We start from the raw sequence: 16,941 nt of genomic DNA, 5'->3' as shown, positions 1-16,941 counted from the left end.
AAGCACGTGGGAAAAATTTTATTTTATAAAACGTAAATATATTTATTTTAAACTGATGCAAACATCAATTTAATAGCTCGCAATAAAATAAATAAACTATTTATACTCACAAAAAAATATACATAGATAAAATTAAAAAACTATTTAAAAACTAATTTATATATGATTAGAAAGTCACACTATTTTGTCGATCAGGCATTTGAGTGATCGTCAATCTGAGCAGTAACGTGGCGAGATTATTTGGATTATAGTGAATACAGATCACAGTATAATTTTTTGCAATAAAACTTAAAGTTAATTGACATTATAAAAATGAAATTAATTAAAAAAAAAAAAAGCATACGCTCGATGATTGGTCCGCATCAGACATATGAATATATCCAAGGCGAGCAATGGCACACAATTATATCCAAGCACTAGCGTGCGAAGATAATTGCCCGTGCCACCACTAACCCAATCACGTAGTTAGTTACTGTTATCGACTCTGCTATCTCTGCCTTTTTCCTTCATGGCTTCTTTGCCTTCTTCAGTTGCTATCACTGCAACCCCGAAGCGTGAACACGATTCCAGAAAATCTTCTGCAAGTTCCCTTCCCGGCGAAAAGGTGATTTATCTCCCTCCCTCTCCCAACAATTTTCTCGTATCTCTTTAAATGAACTTGTCTATATACTTGCGTTAGATTCAGTGTGTTATATATGCATATTGTTTGATTATATTGGAAGTCACATGGTCGCTGAGACTCTTGGTTACTCACTTTATTAGCTACAATTCTGTGTATATATCCGTTTATTTACGTTAACTCGAAAACCTGCTAATGGCCTGCAATTTATACCTACAGAGTCCAAGCATTTCTTTCCAGAAAAGTCACCGATTCACGCGTTTAGATGGAAGTTTAGATACAAAATATCTGGACTTCCGAGAAGCACTATCGGCGATAAAAGAGGGCAGAGCGGTGGAGACATCTTTCTACGCTCCCTTGTTGCAACAATGCTTGGACACAGGTTCTCTTTCAGATGCACAAATTGTTCATGGCCACATCGAAAAAACTGGTGCCCATGAAGATGTATTTGTCATGGCGTTTCTTGTCAATGTTTATGCTAAATGTAAGGACATAGAGAGTGCTCGCAAGGTATTTGACAATATGCCCAGGAGAAATGTTATATCATGGACCACATTAATGGCGGGTTACGTGCAGAATTCGCAGCCAGAGAATGCCATTCGAGTATTCCAAGAAATGCTGGATGCGGGATCTTATCCTTCGAATTACTCGCTTGCTATTGCTCTCAACGCGTGTACTTGCTTAAACTCTGTCAAGTTGGGGGATCAGTTCCATGCTTTCATAATCAAATATCATATCGACTCTGACACCAGCATTGGCAATGCCCTCTGTAGCTTATACTCCAAATGTGGCAGATTGGATTATGCTTTAAGAGCATTTAAAAGAGTCAACGAACAAAACGTTATTTCGTGGACTGCAGCTATTTCTGCCTGCGGTGACAACGGGGAGGCTACAATGGGTTTAAGAATCTTTGTTGAGATGCTTTCTGAGAATGTCCAGCCTAATGAGTTTACTTTAGCTAGTGCGTTGGGCCTTTGTTGTGAAATTCTCTCCTTAGAACTCGGGACACAAATTCATTCACTTGGTACTAAACTTGGCTATGATTCAAACTTACGCATTAGGAATTCTTTATCGTATTTATATCTCAAATCTGGTTGGATTGACGAGGCTCAAAGGCTATTTAATAGAATGGAAAGTGTCAGCTTGGTTACATGGAATGCGATGATTGCTGGACATTCACAAATGATGGAACTCGCAAAGGATGATTTTTCGATATATCGGAGTGGAAGTGAAGCACTTGATCTCTTCCTGAAGTTAAATCGATCAGGCATGAAACCCGATCTATTTACTTTTTCAAGTGTCTTGAGTGTCTGTAGTAGATTGGTGGCTTTAGAACAGGGGGAACAAATTCATGCTCAGGCTATCAAAACTGGGTTCTTGTCTGATGTTGTCGTAGGTACTTCACTAATTAACATGTACAATAAATGCGGAAGCATTGAGAGGGCAAGCAAAGCATTTCTAGAGATGTCTACTAGAACCATGATATCATGGACATCCATGATTACGGGTTATTCACAGCATGGTAGGTCTCAGCAAGCACTGGATCTTTTTGAGGATATGAGATTAGCAGGAGTGAGACCAAACGAGATCACTTTTGTGGGTGTTCTATCAGCGTGTAGCCATGCTGGCTTGGTCAATGAAGCACTCAGATACTTTGAGATTATGCAGAAAGAATATAAAATAAAACCAGTGATGGACCATTATGGTTGTTTGATTGACATGTACGTGAGGTTGGGTCGGCTAGAGGAAGCTTTCAATTTCATCAAGAAAATGGGCTTTGAGCCCAGCGAGTTTATTTGGTCTAACTTGATTGCAGGTTGTCGAAGCCATGGAAATTTAGAGTTGGCGTTTCACGCTGCTGAACAATTACTTAATCTCAGACCGAAAGATACTGAGACATACGTTTTATTGTTGAATATGTACATCTCGGCGGGTCGATATAAGGATGTTTCAAGGGTGAGAAAGATAATGAAAGAAGAGAAAGTTGGTAAATTAAAGGATTTGAGCCGAATTTTTATCAAAGATAAGGTCTATTCCTTTAAGCCCAATGACAAGGGACATCCTCAGGGTTCGACAGTGTATCAATCACTGGAGGATTTGATTGTTAAAGCCAAAAATCTTGGATACAAGTCATTAGAAAATATGGAATTAAGCGAGGAAGAGGAAGAGGGAAGGGCATCATCAGTCCCGAGGACACATGCTATTTATCACAGCGAGAAGCTGGCCATTGCATTTGGGTTGCAGAACTCGCCAAATTCATCACCAGTAAGAGTTATCAAGAGTACAATAATGTGCAGGGATTGTCACAACTTTATTAAGTATGTCTCAAAACTGACTGGTAGAGAAATTGTCATTCGAGATACCAAGCGGCTTCATAAGTTTGTCGATGGTCAATGTTCTTGTGGGGATTTCGGAGGATTTGTCTGATATATCCTCGAAGAAGCAGTTGTAAATTCCAGAACTGGCTTTTGCGAAGCAGTTGTAAATTCCAGAACTGGCTATCAAAAGCCGACCATGTAAAGCAAGTCCCTTATTTATACCTGTTGTACTTAATAGTAACTTACGATTCTATGCTGATAAAGTTGCAGCTCTCACACATCAATTTTACTTTCATATTGTGGTTTCTTATGAGTTGTCTACTTAAAATAGCGTGCTACTCCTCTTTCTTTCTTTTTTTCCTTTTTTTAATTAGACGTATTTGTTAACTGTTATATTTGGCTTAGGAGGTTAGAGTTTAAAATGGAAGCAAGCTTAGGCTGTCAAAATCCTTGACTTATCTCGGTGGCCAAGCAAGACTCTTAAAACGAGATGAGTTCAAAATTAAGTTAAAAAGAAAAATGCAGAACAGACACAGAAATGAAAAATAATACCGATAGCAAACATGTAAAAAGTAATAACTAAATTTAAGCATTAACCGTACTCCTTTGCTTTCATTTATATTCAAAATCAATCAAGCACCCTCAACGAAAAGTACAACTGATGGAACTAGTGCATTTCTCTATCCTGGTGCCTGAATCTCACTTACGTACGTATCAATTGATAATCAACACATAAAATACTACAGGATAAACCATAATGTCAAAACTAGATCTGATATGAATAGATATACAAAAACCAAAGGTATAATGATGCAGATTGTGTATATTACTTTTTTGTCTTCCAGTTTCTCTCTGGAATTTGAACTATATCTTCTATATGAGATCACAAAGCATGGCGTGGGTTAAAGATAAGGAAGCGGTGGAGTTAAAAAGGCAAGCCAAGCCAGCTTTAACCTCGCTTCGCAAGGCCCATTTCTATATCTCTGTGTGGAACTAGATTTTCCCCCCATTTTTTCCAAGTGAACGAGAGCAAAAGATATCACATGAAGTGAAAGGATCGCCTTCTACTTTTATTGCTAGAGCTCCTTGATTTGCTTTCTTCATAAGGCGGTTTCCAGATGATATCATCAAGATTGCTACAGAAGTTCTTGTAAAACTGCAACATAGAGGAAGTAACTGTGATCATAAAATTAAAATTCAAAAAAATGGGGCTGAGGAGAAGGGAGGTGAAACGTAACAGCATTTCTCAGGACAACTGACCTTGAGGTATTCACCTACGTCTCCAGCTGCCTTTTGAATGTCCACCATAAAGAATGACGGAGCAACTTCAAAAACCTTCAGACAAGAAGGGAAAGAAATGAATTAAATAATTAGCCAAGCGACGAATGGGTCATGGGAAGTTAGCAGAGGGAAAGAAACTTACTTCCAGGATGACTGAGAAAAAAGTTTTATTTGCTGCCATACCCTCCACTCTCATCTGAAAATTCAAGCCAATAGGCCTCCGGATTAGTGAGAACTTCAAGCAAAATTATTCTCCAGTTGAAACATAGATTCTGATGAATGTTTGCGCGACAAAATTTTTTTTTCCTTTTTGGTAAGGGTTTTTTTTTTTTTGGGGGGGGGGGGGAGATCCAGAGCAATGCTAGTGGAAGGATGAGGATGCCCACCTTATAGTTGCGAATATGCGTCTTAAATCCCATTGACTGAGCCACAACTTCCATGCTTGATAAAACCACCTTTGCTGGCTTTTGAGAGATAAAGCGTGTTGGGTACTTCATGGAATCCTGCAAAGATATTTCAAAAACAAGCATCACATCTCAACCCTAGATATGACAAATATTTAGAGCCTCAAACCTTGAGTTAAAAGGACAAGAGTAATAAGGTATGGCGATATATTTTATCACAGCATGCCTATTTACTTGGTAAAAGATCCCAGACTTAAAATGGAAAGCTCTACCTCAGACGATGTCTATATGAACCTATATTCGTCTATTTGAATTCTGATGGTAATTAGATATGATTACTAAACTACTAGAAGACAAAGAAGAATACAGATGATTACCCGTCCACGATCGAAGATTGTTGCAAGATTTAAGCCTTGAGATAGAATTATCAAGTCAAATGCACTAAGCATTAATGGACCCCCGTCTTCGTTTTCACATTGTTGGTTAACCCGCTGATCCTTCAATGACAAATCAATCAATGTGTCATCGAAACTGAGAAAGTAATTGCCACACGGATGTTCTAGCAATAGGGAATCCAGCCTCCTTGATTGAAGAAAAAGGGGCATGTGAAAAAAATGTCAAACTTTTTGGGATTTTAGTCAGTTTCCTTGACTTAAAATTTGCTTTATCCTCCTTGACCTTTCATAAGCACACCAGATTTTGTTGATGCACCATGTCAGCAATTAATTTTCAGACAACAACCCAAAAAGTATTTAATATGGTTATAATGACTTTTCCTCCATAAATCTATATGGAAAATATGTTGGTGAGGAGGACGAGAATGCATAATGTAAATAATTCATTTTAAAGGTTTGAAACTAAATGGATTCATGAGACCTAGCTCAAAGGCATAAAATTCTAGTAGAATTCTGCTCAACAAGATGCAGAATTTAAAAGTCATACTGACCTCAGCATCATCGAAAGCTGCATTTACATCATCCAGGTTCACATCTTCATGCTCAAGAAGACTGACAGGAACATAGTTCTTCTGAAACCACTCATCACTTTTTATCTGTTCAATGGTCATGCGCTGCAAGCACACATGCACAAGAGGGGGCAAAGAGGAAAAGAGGCTTGTCAAGAACAACCAGAAACCTTAATAGATGTTTATCAAAATATTGAATTCATTCATTAAATAAGTGATACCATTACATCACATGCATAAATTTAGCACAAGCATGAGTTCAGAAGAAACCACAAAGGGCATGAAAACTCTGCATTCTCAATCTTACAGTTTCAGGATTTGGGTCCAAAATTCTATGTATTAAAGCTTTTGCTCCCACAGGAAACCACGAAGGGCATGAAAACTCTGCATTCTCAATCTGCAAGAGTCAAGAAAAGGACCAAAGCATTGATAATAATCAAAATTTCGCTCCAACATAAACACAATTTATGAAGCAATCTTTACCATAAGAAACTTGAGGAACTAAGCTATCACCTCAGTATATGCACAAGATTACCAATGAACTTTTCATTCTATGCAATAATAAAATTTGACACATCATGTCTTTAAGGGGGGGAAAAAGGCTGATAGATCATGCATGCTTCTTCACACACACACACGTGTATATATGTAAAGCACCTGGGAGATAAACTCTATGTGTGGAGAAATTAATAATATATAATTGACATGTTTAAGTTCATGCCTTACTGTATAAGGTAGTTAGATCCAACTCATCAAAGGGAAGATATCCAGCAATTAGAACATAAAGAATAACCCCACAGGACCAAACATCTGCTGCGGCTCCATTGTAACCCTTGTGACTAAGTACCTGAGGTGAAAATGATGCGTGCCAAATAGAGAATGAAACATAAAATTAGTAACTATCAGTTGACATCAACTCAAATCTAACCCAGCTCTGATCCAACTTCAAATTTACCTCAGGGGCTACATAGTTTGGAGTCCCACAAGTCGTCCGAAGGACACTAACCCCCTATAAATATTCATCAGGTATCAAACCATTCAATATAATCCCATCCTCAAGTCAAAGTCAGATTTCAAATCTATTGATGAAAATCTCACCTGTTCTGGCAATGCACTCAAACCAAAATCTGAAATCTTTATATTTCCTAAAGAATCTAGCAGTAAATTTTCAGGCTGCAGAAAGGAAAAATAGCAATCAATAGAAAATCACAAGTAAGGATAGATGGCAGCTTCACAGATCCCAGTCCATGCAAACCTTCAAATCTCTGTGATAGACTCCCTTACTGTGGCAATAATCTACACCATCAATAAGCTGTTGGAAGTATCTTCTAGCTTCAGCTTCACTAAGACGGCCATGGTGTACCTGCACATTCATTTTTACTTCTATTATAAAGATTGCAACGAAATAGTAAAAGATAAAAATCAGTAAAAGCTACAAATTCACAGGTCCATCTTGAGCTACTCACAATTTTATCAAACAATTCACCACCTGTAATGAACTCCAATATGATGTAAATCTTTGTACGACTTGCTAGAACCTGAAAAAAATCATAATTTACAAAAGAAGCGAGCACTCGTTAACTGTGACAATCAACAGGAAGAACATCTTAATAATTGATTTCAGAACTATCTTCAGTCCGCCAAGCTCTTCTTTCAAAACATTTAAAAGGAACAAAAACCAATGAGTGAGAGAAAGTTACAGCAATCCAATACAAATTATGAAATAAATTTCCGACACCATTCCTCTTTAAAAGAAAATAGAAAGAAATTCTATAAATTCAACCCCACTTGTATTTACCTGAAAACCTTTCTAAAAAATTTGCTAAATACCATATTTCATACTTTGTCGCTAATCATGATTTGGTGAATAAATTCTTTATTTCAGAACCAAAAGCCCAGCAGGACTTAGTGGCCATCATATAAAAGATGATTTTACAGAAAATACCACGTACCTCATGCAGACGAACAACATATGGATGTCGAACTAGCTTCATGATAGAAATCTCCTTCTTGATCTGCATAATAGAGAAAAATTCAATACAAATGAATTTTTTGCCTTAATAAGAAAAAAAGGGACGCATAATCCAAGGCTCCAGGGCCGTGCCTCTTACACCATGTTTGGCATTTAATCATCTTTATTCAAACATTTTGGGTTTTTAGATATGTTAAAGATCAGATGAATTTGAATGGTACACAGATACAAGATTACAAGATCAACATCTAAACACTAATAGGCAGATTGGGGGCTCCCCATTCTTTCCTTTGAATTCAACTGAGTGTTAGAATTCCCTTTTGATGCTAGAGAAGAAGACAACAACCTAATTTGAGAAATTTCCTCCGATTATAAGTATTTCATAACTCCAGAAGGTATGTGAGCGAAAAGCTTTGCCGACTTTCATAAACCATTAATTTTGGCCTTACTTTGATTGTAAATGTTCATGTTAAAACCAAAAGGAGAGATCTTCAGAAACACGTGTATATTAAATCTTGGTATGTTAAACTCGCATATCCAAATATCCGTAAATGAATAGCACCTAGATAGCGAACAAAACACCTTCTTAAAGTCACTTATTGGAATGCCTGCTTGGCTCAGTCAGTATATAATAACTGCATTTAAATTTCTGGATATAATTTATCACTGATAAGAAGAACAGTCATGGTGTATTTGTGGAAAGTGCTCGAGACATTCAAGCTTTGCTAAGCGTATGGTTTGGCAATGCAACTAGTTAACTCCTAGCTCTAAAGGATCAACTGGGGGAAGCCATTTCACCTACGAAATGAAGAAGCTGGGGAAATCACAACACCAATAAGAAGGGAAATTCAGAGAACTCATTATATTTGAAATCAGCTAAGCCTTCACAGCTACTAAAGAGCAAACAAGTCCCGTTTTCCAAGATTACATCGCTTTTGTCCACTAAGTCATGCATTTCCTCGACGAGAGGCGTGATTTGAACAATTAGAGGGCCGATTATCTAACAAATGGGTCGTCACAAGTAGAAAAAATTGGGAATTTTACACTTGCCTGATCGACCATCTTGTGCTTGATGATGGTGCTACGGTCGAGCACTTTCATGGCGACACTCTCGCCAGTCTCTGTGTTCTGAGCGAACTTCACCTTGGCGAAGGTTCCCTCCCCAACTGTTCTCCCGATTTCGTACTTTCCCACCTTCCTCACTACCATGGCTGCCTCTCTCGCTCTCTCTCTGTTTCTTCTCTCTCTGCTTTTCTCACCCCAGCGAAACCACACGCTCACAGCCAAGAACTCCACTAAAGCTTGTTGCAAATCCAACTTTACTAACAAGCTACTCAATTCCAATTACTATTTAAATAATTTGTCTTCGTTGTTGATTTGGATGGGAAGGATTTAGAATTGAAAAATGAAGGCCAGCTGGGAAGTGGTTTGGTAAGTTACACAGACAGGAAAGCAAGAAGAAACTAATCCGGGGAACTAATATTGGAATACGGACCAACGACCAAAGATTGGCTGGATCTCCACTGGGGAGAAGGAAAAAAGATCAGAAGAAGAAAACAAAGTACCAATCGTAGCTCAAACATGTTCAATAAAAATAAAAATCAGAAGATCAGGCCAAATTTATTTTTTAATTTTTAATTTGAACTTATAAAATATCAATTGAATCAATACACAAGGAAAAATAATAATAATCAAATAGATAAATAAAATTATTCGGATGACTTAATATTCTACATATAATTTTGTTTAATTTACAAAATGCAACATTTAGAAATGGACATAGGCGTAGCTCAAGAGAGACGGCATTAGAGTCAGTATGAAATTATTATTTTGTGAGATTTTTAGTGTAAGTAAATGTAAATCCAGAGAGTAACTTGCATAAAAGTTGGTATGGATTATAATAATGATGGGAAGCAAGTAATGGGATGGCATGCTGAGTCTGAGAATATTAGGTGGGGAGTGGCGTAATAAGTAATAACGTGGGGTGCGGTAATGGGGGCGTGACGACGGAGACAGCGGAATTTGACAAATGAAGAGGTTTCCCCGGACAGCCACGGACGTGGACGTGTCTCCTTTGATGCCCCTTTCACTCTTTTACCTCCCAACATCAATGCCTTGCTACTGCCAGGGGCTATGAATTAATAAATGAAATAATATTTTAAAATTAGATATTATATTTCCAAAGAGATTGGTTTTAAAAACTGAGATCTCATAGCGCCAGTTTTGAATTTTTGATGAGGGGATCATTTATGTGCAGAGTTGAGGAAGAGAAATAGTGAGGATACCCTAATTTTTTTTCTTTTTAAATACTTCACCCGGTATCTCAAGCTACTTTATATGTTATGGGAAACTCATCAGACTCAAACTAATCTACATTCAGTCGTCACAGGACCGGAAAAGTGGCTAGCCTACCACCTATTTAATGCTGTTACATGCTTAAGACTCAAACTCAAGGCTCTTGATTAAGCTAGTACAATGCCTCACCAATGAACCCAAGTGCTTAGTGGTGAGGATACCTAATTTTAGCAAGTGCGCCAAGTTCATTTGAGTTAGACTCGTCAGGGTATGGGGGAAAGCAAACTCTGTGCTTGCTCTAGAGTGTCGGGCACGGCTTTCCCCACCTTCTTTTTTTAATACTAGTACATGTAAATGTAGAGCATGACCTACGTAAAGCAGTTACAGCACAGCTGACTTCTTGATACCAGTTTCCTCATCATCCTCCACACTTGTGCCTTTTTCTTCCTCTCTCTCAAGTTCTCTCTTATTTTCTGATTATATCACTGGTAACATCCCTGGATACGCCCCTTTTCAAATGGAAGACTTCACAAAATTAGTCCACATTAAACCAATCAAAATCACAAAAGACAGCGAAATTCTTCCATTAATTATTTAACACCACTACATTGTGAGGATTTAAACATTTTTATCATCATTTCCAAGTTTTAAATTTTCTGGTACTCTTAAATTTCCGTAATCGTGCAACAATCTCGTGTTATACACGAATTATAACACCAACTTGGTTTTTTTAAATTTATGCGACAAATAATTCATCCAGTTACGACCAACAAGAATTAGCCCACAATATTTTATAAATTTTGCTCACAACGAGTGCGAATTTATTAAACATTACTCCCTCCATTCCTTATTATAAGAGACAAATAACCGAATTACGTTGATCAAAAAAGCAGTTAAAATTAGTTAAGAACAATCAATGTGTAAAAAATATAATTTTTTTCCTAAAAATACCCTCATTAATAAGGAGAGAGAACAATTAAATTATTAAAAGAAAGAGAAGTGAGAAGAAGAGAGAGTGTGAGTTGGAGACAATAAATATGGGTAAAATAGAAAATCAACACAAAAAAGTAGAGACCACTTTTAAGTGTTTCTTATATATAGGAACATGCCATAAACATTAAATGTCTCTTATAATAAGGAACGGAGGGAGTAATAAACTCGAGCAGGCGCCACGCTTTTAACATTGAATTGAATGCCGAATATTGATATTAATCAACGTAACCAAAGCCAACACAACGTTGTGTCCTCTTGAATTTTTGTACGGATCACTCAAAGATCTGCATGATCAACGAGAAACTGGAAATTGGCTAAAGAACTTAGGTGTACAGAACATGGGTGTTAGCGGAGTGTGAATCGCACTGCACCATGCGGTTACCTTAACTACTAGACTGTTGCATCACTATAGAAGACAAGCTAATGATTCTTTTTCACCGTTTCTGTCATAAACACTGGCCTGTCCTGATTAGGGTTATGTTCCTGCCTTGGTTGGTTTTATAACTAAAGCAGTCGAGCGACGTAAATGATTAGTAAATATCAAACACGGCATCAGATCCTGATTATACTGCAACAATAATGGATAATGGAGACAGCTGCTCAGGAAAAGCAATAAACTAATACAAAAAGTAATTAAAATTTACACTCTTAAACAATGCCTTGGTCCCTTCAACTATGCACAGCAAACAATGTTCATACCAATGCCAGAGAAAAAGTAACCATTAAAAATGAACATTCATCAATCATCACAACCTGTTCAAGTTTCATCGTTATTGAAGCCCAGTGTAATAATGAAAATCAAAGTAACTCCCATTCAGTATCTCATTCACACAGCAGATGAAACTTTGGCCGCAATCTTACCCTCTTGATTCAAAGCCCCACCACCCTGTTGTCTGCCGTCAATTCCAGCTGTTACCACCTGGTATGGTGGCACCACCCCACCTGGTGGAGGCGCCGATGTTGCGGCTGCATAGTAGACCTGCCTGCCAGCATTGTCGTAGGCTACCTGAGCATATCCAGGTTCAGACACCCCAACCTTTGGCTGCTGCACAATTCCAGGAGTTTCAGTGTAAGCCCCAACTTTGGTTTGGGCATGTGATAGAGACGTCGGTGGTGCCGCATTGTACATTTCCGCCGGGACCATCCTCGGGACTCCATAGTAAGGCTGACCAACTGGTCCAGTCATAGGTCGCAAAGTAGTTGCATGGTACACCCCGGCCGGTGTCGGGATGAAATACACCGGCTGTTGCTGATCAGTTCCGGCTGCAGAAGCCCCCAGTGGATAAGCAGTACTTGTCATGTGTCTTTCGGGCAAAAACGCAGACGTCGCCGACGCAGGAACTGGACCTGTATGTACATTCGAAGGCACTGGTGGCGGCGCCACTTTCTCTGGATTTTTCTGAGAGAAATAGTCCATAGTATAAACTCTTCCATTACCTTCATCGCTTTTCCGCTGTAGGAGTTGCTCATTGTTCACAATGTGTAATCTCTGCAAATCCTGGATCTGTCTTTGGATCTCGGCTGGCGAGAGCAATGGTTCTCCAACCACGTGACGATCCTCCGACACACATTCTGATCCCGTTGACAAATCCTTCGCCACCACATCCGGAGCCGTTGGAACAGGAGCAGAATCAGGCAATTTCGTCACTGGAACCCCCGGGTAAGCCTTATCCAACCCAAACAGAAAATCCGGGTTCGTAGCCGAGACTGGAGCCGGCGGCGAGGGACCATCCAGCTGTTGAATCTGCACAGAATTGAGAGCATCCACGAACCACTGCCGCTCCGGTTTCAATTCGGACGACCCAAAACTGGCCGGAGCCGACGGGGCCAGGGGGAAAAGAAAGAGCCTCAACCTAGCGGGCTTCGCGGAGGCACGGTACAAGCGGTCGTACTCAACCATCATGTGCTCTAGATCCTCATCGTTGGTGACGGAAATCAAAGCATCGAGATCCTCGCCGGGAAGTTGGTACTTGAAGCAGACGTCGGCGTCGCACAGGGAAAAGAGCTTTGCCATGAGAGCGGAGAACTTGATGTTGCGATCGACGGCTAAGATCTTGGTATCCCCGCCGATGTAAGCAAGCTGATTATCGTGAGGCCGGGGTTGGATTTTTCCGCCATAACTGCACATAAACTTGACTTTGTAATTGGTGGCGGAATTATTGTTAGGCTCATCCCAGGGGGGGTTCTCGCTATCGATTTCGCGAGACCTGGGGGAGGAATCGCGCGAATCAGGGTAAGAAGAGTAGGAATAGTTCTCCATGGATGAGGGTCTGAAGAAAGTGTGTCGGGGAATTAGGGGTTGATAGAAAGGGAGGTGAAGGCCATGGCAGGACTGCGGAGGGTTTGTGTAGAGTGAGGAAAACGGCGTGACGGCACACCGGATCTTTTATGGGACGTGGGGCAGCGGATTCTCATAAAGCGACGCGGAGCTCTCTCGGGGATGCGGGTCCCACCTTTTGGTTTGTTCAGCGCCGGATCGATAAAATTTCTCTTCGCTGGATGGAGACCCCTTGTGTGGCTTTATAATTGTAAATTGGAAAAACAAATGCAAAAGTGAGTGCCTTTCGGATTTTAAATTTTTATTATTAGACTAATTTAAATTGATTAAAATAATTAGTTAAAATAATTATCTATAATAAATAGATTTTTTAATATCGTTACTAATTATATGTATTAGCTAAAATATTATGTCATGAAATATTTAATATTTCTAATTACTATAAATATAAAAAATATATAAGAAAAAAAATATATTATATTTCAAATTAAATTGAATATAAAATTAATTTTTATGTTTAAAACGAAAGGTAGCAGTAAATTTTTGTGACTGAGGAGATTTTTTTTGTTTTTGGGGGGTCAAAAGGAGCGTTTAGTTTAGTACGTACCCCACTAGATCATTAATAGCAGAACCATGAGAGAACTAGTTTTTTTAATGAAAAAAATAAACGGTTTACAGGCACAGGCTACAGGAGCCTCCCCCTCTTTTCCTCTCCCTTCACGCCAGAGCCTACATTCTCTTTTTGACCGGAAGCTGAGCTAGGGCCTATATATATATATATATAAATATATGGTGAGGCGCATGAAATGAGCTTGTTGCGGTTGGATCATAAAGTGCTGACATATTTATTTATGTAAGTACTCCTTGTTTGCTAAATATAAAATTTATTTTATAATATGAATTATATTATAAAATAAATTTTTTTTGACCGGCTATTATAAAATAAATTCTATATTTAAAATCGAAAAAGTCATTATTTATTTGGTGAGGTAGGAGTAATATTGTATGGCCTGATCAAATGGGGATAGTTGTGCCATATGGTCTGTGATTCCTGATGTCATTTTTGTCCTGTCCGATGTTCAAGTCCATAAAAATTAAAGTAAACATAGTAACTCATCACCACTCTCAGGAGGCCCCCTGCTTAATTCTGCGCGAGCGCGCGCGCGCGCGTGTTGAAAATGAACAAAACTCTAAGCTCGTAATTAGCTTCAAGCGGGTCGAATGGCCTCCAGCTGCACTGTTCGCACCCCATCTGAAGATTAGAGTCCACAACAAAGCTGGCAATACATATAACGCATTGATATATGCGGTTAGTGTTTGACTTCACACATTTCATGGCAAACAACTGGCTCTTCCTTGGTTAATTTAACTCATGTCAGCATGTGCTCGTGTTCTGGTGACAGTTGACATGCTCTTCATTTGCATCTGCTTCTCTCATCTTATTTATAAAATCTCAGCTATTACTCTTTAACCTCTCTTTTTTTTTTTTTTTAATACATACTTTGATCTCTTTTGCTCTTACATTTTTCACTTTATCCGTCAAACATGTCAACAAAAGGTTGTAAAATTCCTGACATTTAACTTGTCTGGTTAATCTTGTGAATCTCACGAGAGCTGTTGATATGATATCATAAAAAAATACCGCAATCTGTATTGATTTACATGTGGACATGATAGAATTGATACATAATACTACTTCCGGTAATTAATACAAAACCTTGTTTGATTTTTATTTTGGTCCTAAATATAAGACCCCAATCCACTTTGTCTATCTTATTTACTCAATTTTTTCAAGATAGTCATTTTAATAATTATAGTTCTAGTCAATACACTTGATTAGTAAGGATATTTTAGGAAAGACAACACCTATTTAGAACAAATAACTAACTCAACTTATTTCCTTAATTCTCTCAAATTAGTTAACTGACTCTTATAATTAGAACCGGAAGTACTAATATAAGATGTATCTAAAAGTATGCTGTTCATGTGCTTGTCCCATACTTGGCTGGGGACTCATTATCGTTGCAGGAATATAAAAATATCAATTATAAATAACAATTCACGTACTTGAATCAGCATCGCAATGCAACCACACAACCAAACAAATAGAAAAGATTTAAAACAATAGAAAGCAGTGGAAGCAATAGGAGAAGACAACAACATTTCCCCGGTTTCGGTTAATCAGCGGCGGAAACACTGCTCTGGGTTGTCGTTTGCGGGGGGAGTGGCAATGACACACAAAATTTATAAAGTAGTTGTTAACAAATATTAAATATATTATTAAAGCCCGAAATTAACTATTTGCACAACGTAAATCTACAATTGAAAAGGATAAATATTATTTTTCGTTTACAAAAACATAAATTTAAACATATATTTAAATCTACGATCGTTAATAATTTGATCCTTTGGAGCATGTGATTTTCTCCGGTTTACTTGCTCTCAGGAATTAAATTTGTCGTCTATTGACAAATCTTTATTAATTGTTTTTCGGGCGATAAATTAGCAATTTTTAATTATTTTTTTCACCTTCGCCAGAGCCCATAGAGGAATTGGTGGGGCCTGTGCTCTCATCAGATTTTGGTGCGGAGCAAAGGCAGCGTGGGGATACTTTTATTTATTTATTTTTTTTTAAAGCTAATAGGGGGAGACGAGATTACGAAATTGAAGAGCGATCTCATGAGATCCAGAAGAATCAGGTGACGATGACATTAGCGGAGAATCTTCGCCTCCGCGTGTTTGCAAGAAATTGCTATTGATTTCGCTTCATCTTTTGTGAATGAATGATCCCTCGGTTAAATCCCTTTTATCTTGGTGCACACTAAGTTTAATTGTACCTTTTAATATTATACTTCAATTTACTACCTTTCTTTAATTTTTTTTCCCAGGATTCGGGGGTGATTGACTCCGATTTTGGCTTTCCTCATAGCAATGCCGCTTTCTAATACCCCATGATTAATAGCTAAATTAGCTCGGTAAACATAAGGTTCCATTTGGTAGGAAACATTGAAAATAATGGATTGAATTGGGATTGTAATTTGAAAAAAATCATTAAAATAGTATTTAACATAAGTAATTACTTATTATATAGGATTAGACAAACCCATAAATGTGAAATTGGAGAATACCACTCTCATAGATATGGGTTTGGCTAAGGAGAAAACTTAGATCAAGTTCATTACGTCCAGTCCAACCAGTTCACCAATCAACATGCGCCACCTGGATTAATTGAACACCTCACCATTTCACACCGTCTCCCTCCTTTAACCAGCCGCAAGTTCCTAAATCTACAATTCTATCTGCTATTATGGAATTAATTACAGTGCTCAGCGGCTATCAATTGATTCCCCATTCACAGGTCACGACAAAACAAATCAAAGTGGTGCTTCACTCCTCTTTTAATTAAAGACTGTGCTTTACTATCGACAATTGAAAAACAGTTTGCTCTTGGAATTATACTGATATGAAATTTTTATGCATGAGGCAGTTCTTTGATTTTCAAAACCATGGGTACCTAATCTTTGGACTAGAAACAAGGTCTTAAACTCTTTCAACGATGATTTTAAGATTAAGAAAGATGATGACAAAGCAAGAGCGAGGAAGAACCTAAAGAGCGACTTGAGCAAGATTTGACGGCATCGGCAATCACAATTTAAAACCAGGTACCTGCTCATAATTCAGGTCATTGATACCCAATACCTACAAATCATGATCGCCACTCCTCTTCACCGATCATGAATCCACAACATAGATTGTTGTAGTCCTCTGTTCGTGAAGTTTCCTCGACTGACAATCCACTTTGCTGAGCGCACCGCCA

The 16,941-nt window shown here is 38.3% G+C and overlaps 3 protein-coding genes across 4 annotated transcripts; 1 reads left to right on the top strand and 2 right to left on the bottom strand.

The window, feature by feature from the left end:
• Positions 1 to 435: 435 nt before the first annotated feature.
• LOC114748293 (pentatricopeptide repeat-containing protein At5g04780, mitochondrial-like) lies at positions 436 to 3,263 on the top strand. Its single transcript, XM_028936654.1, has 3 exons — positions 436 to 604; positions 839 to 3,080; positions 3,114 to 3,263. The coding sequence occupies exons 1-2, from the start codon at positions 509 to 511 to the stop codon at positions 3,044 to 3,046; spliced, it is 2,304 nt and encodes a 767-aa protein (XP_028792487.1). The 5' UTR covers positions 436 to 508; the 3' UTR covers positions 3,047 to 3,080; positions 3,114 to 3,263.
• Positions 3,264 to 3,503: 240 nt separating this feature from the next.
• On the bottom strand, positions 3,504 to 16,649 carry LOC114748295 (CBL-interacting serine/threonine-protein kinase 8-like). Of its 2 annotated transcripts, XM_028936657.1 has the most exons (15): positions 16,639 to 16,649; positions 8,609 to 9,021; positions 7,539 to 7,601; positions 7,053 to 7,124; positions 6,842 to 6,949; positions 6,685 to 6,759; positions 6,542 to 6,595; positions 6,308 to 6,433; positions 5,894 to 5,983; positions 5,569 to 5,691; positions 5,000 to 5,119; positions 4,605 to 4,721; positions 4,361 to 4,414; positions 4,198 to 4,272; positions 3,504 to 4,093 (listed from the first exon to the last, which is right to left on the bottom strand). In XM_028936657.1, the coding sequence occupies exons 2-15, from the start codon at positions 8,765 to 8,767 to the stop codon at positions 3,977 to 3,979; spliced, it is 1,353 nt and encodes a 450-aa protein (XP_028792490.1). In that variant the 5' UTR covers positions 8,768 to 9,021; positions 16,639 to 16,649; the 3' UTR covers positions 3,504 to 3,976. The 2 variants fall into 2 exon arrangements, with proteins under 2 accessions (XP_028792490.1, XP_028792489.1); XM_028936656.1 differs by lacking the exon at positions 16,639 to 16,649 and having other exon boundaries at positions 8,609 to 9,096.
• On the bottom strand, positions 11,673 to 13,106 carry LOC114748297 (uncharacterized). Its single transcript, XM_028936658.1, has one exon. It carries the CDS (start codon positions 13,104 to 13,106, stop codon positions 11,673 to 11,675), a length of 1,434 nt encoding a protein of 477 aa, XP_028792491.1.
• Positions 16,650 to 16,941: the final 292 nt, after the last annotated feature.

This window comes from Neltuma alba, unplaced genomic scaffold (assembly GCF_004799145.2).
Source record: "Neltuma alba isolate B1F8T4 unplaced genomic scaffold, ASM479914v2 tig00005675_pilon, whole genome shotgun sequence".
Lineage (NCBI taxonomy): Eukaryota > Viridiplantae > Streptophyta > Magnoliopsida > Fabales > Fabaceae > Neltuma > Neltuma alba.
Note: the sequence above shows the minus strand (reverse complement) of the source record. Positions and strands in the feature narration are given on the sequence as shown.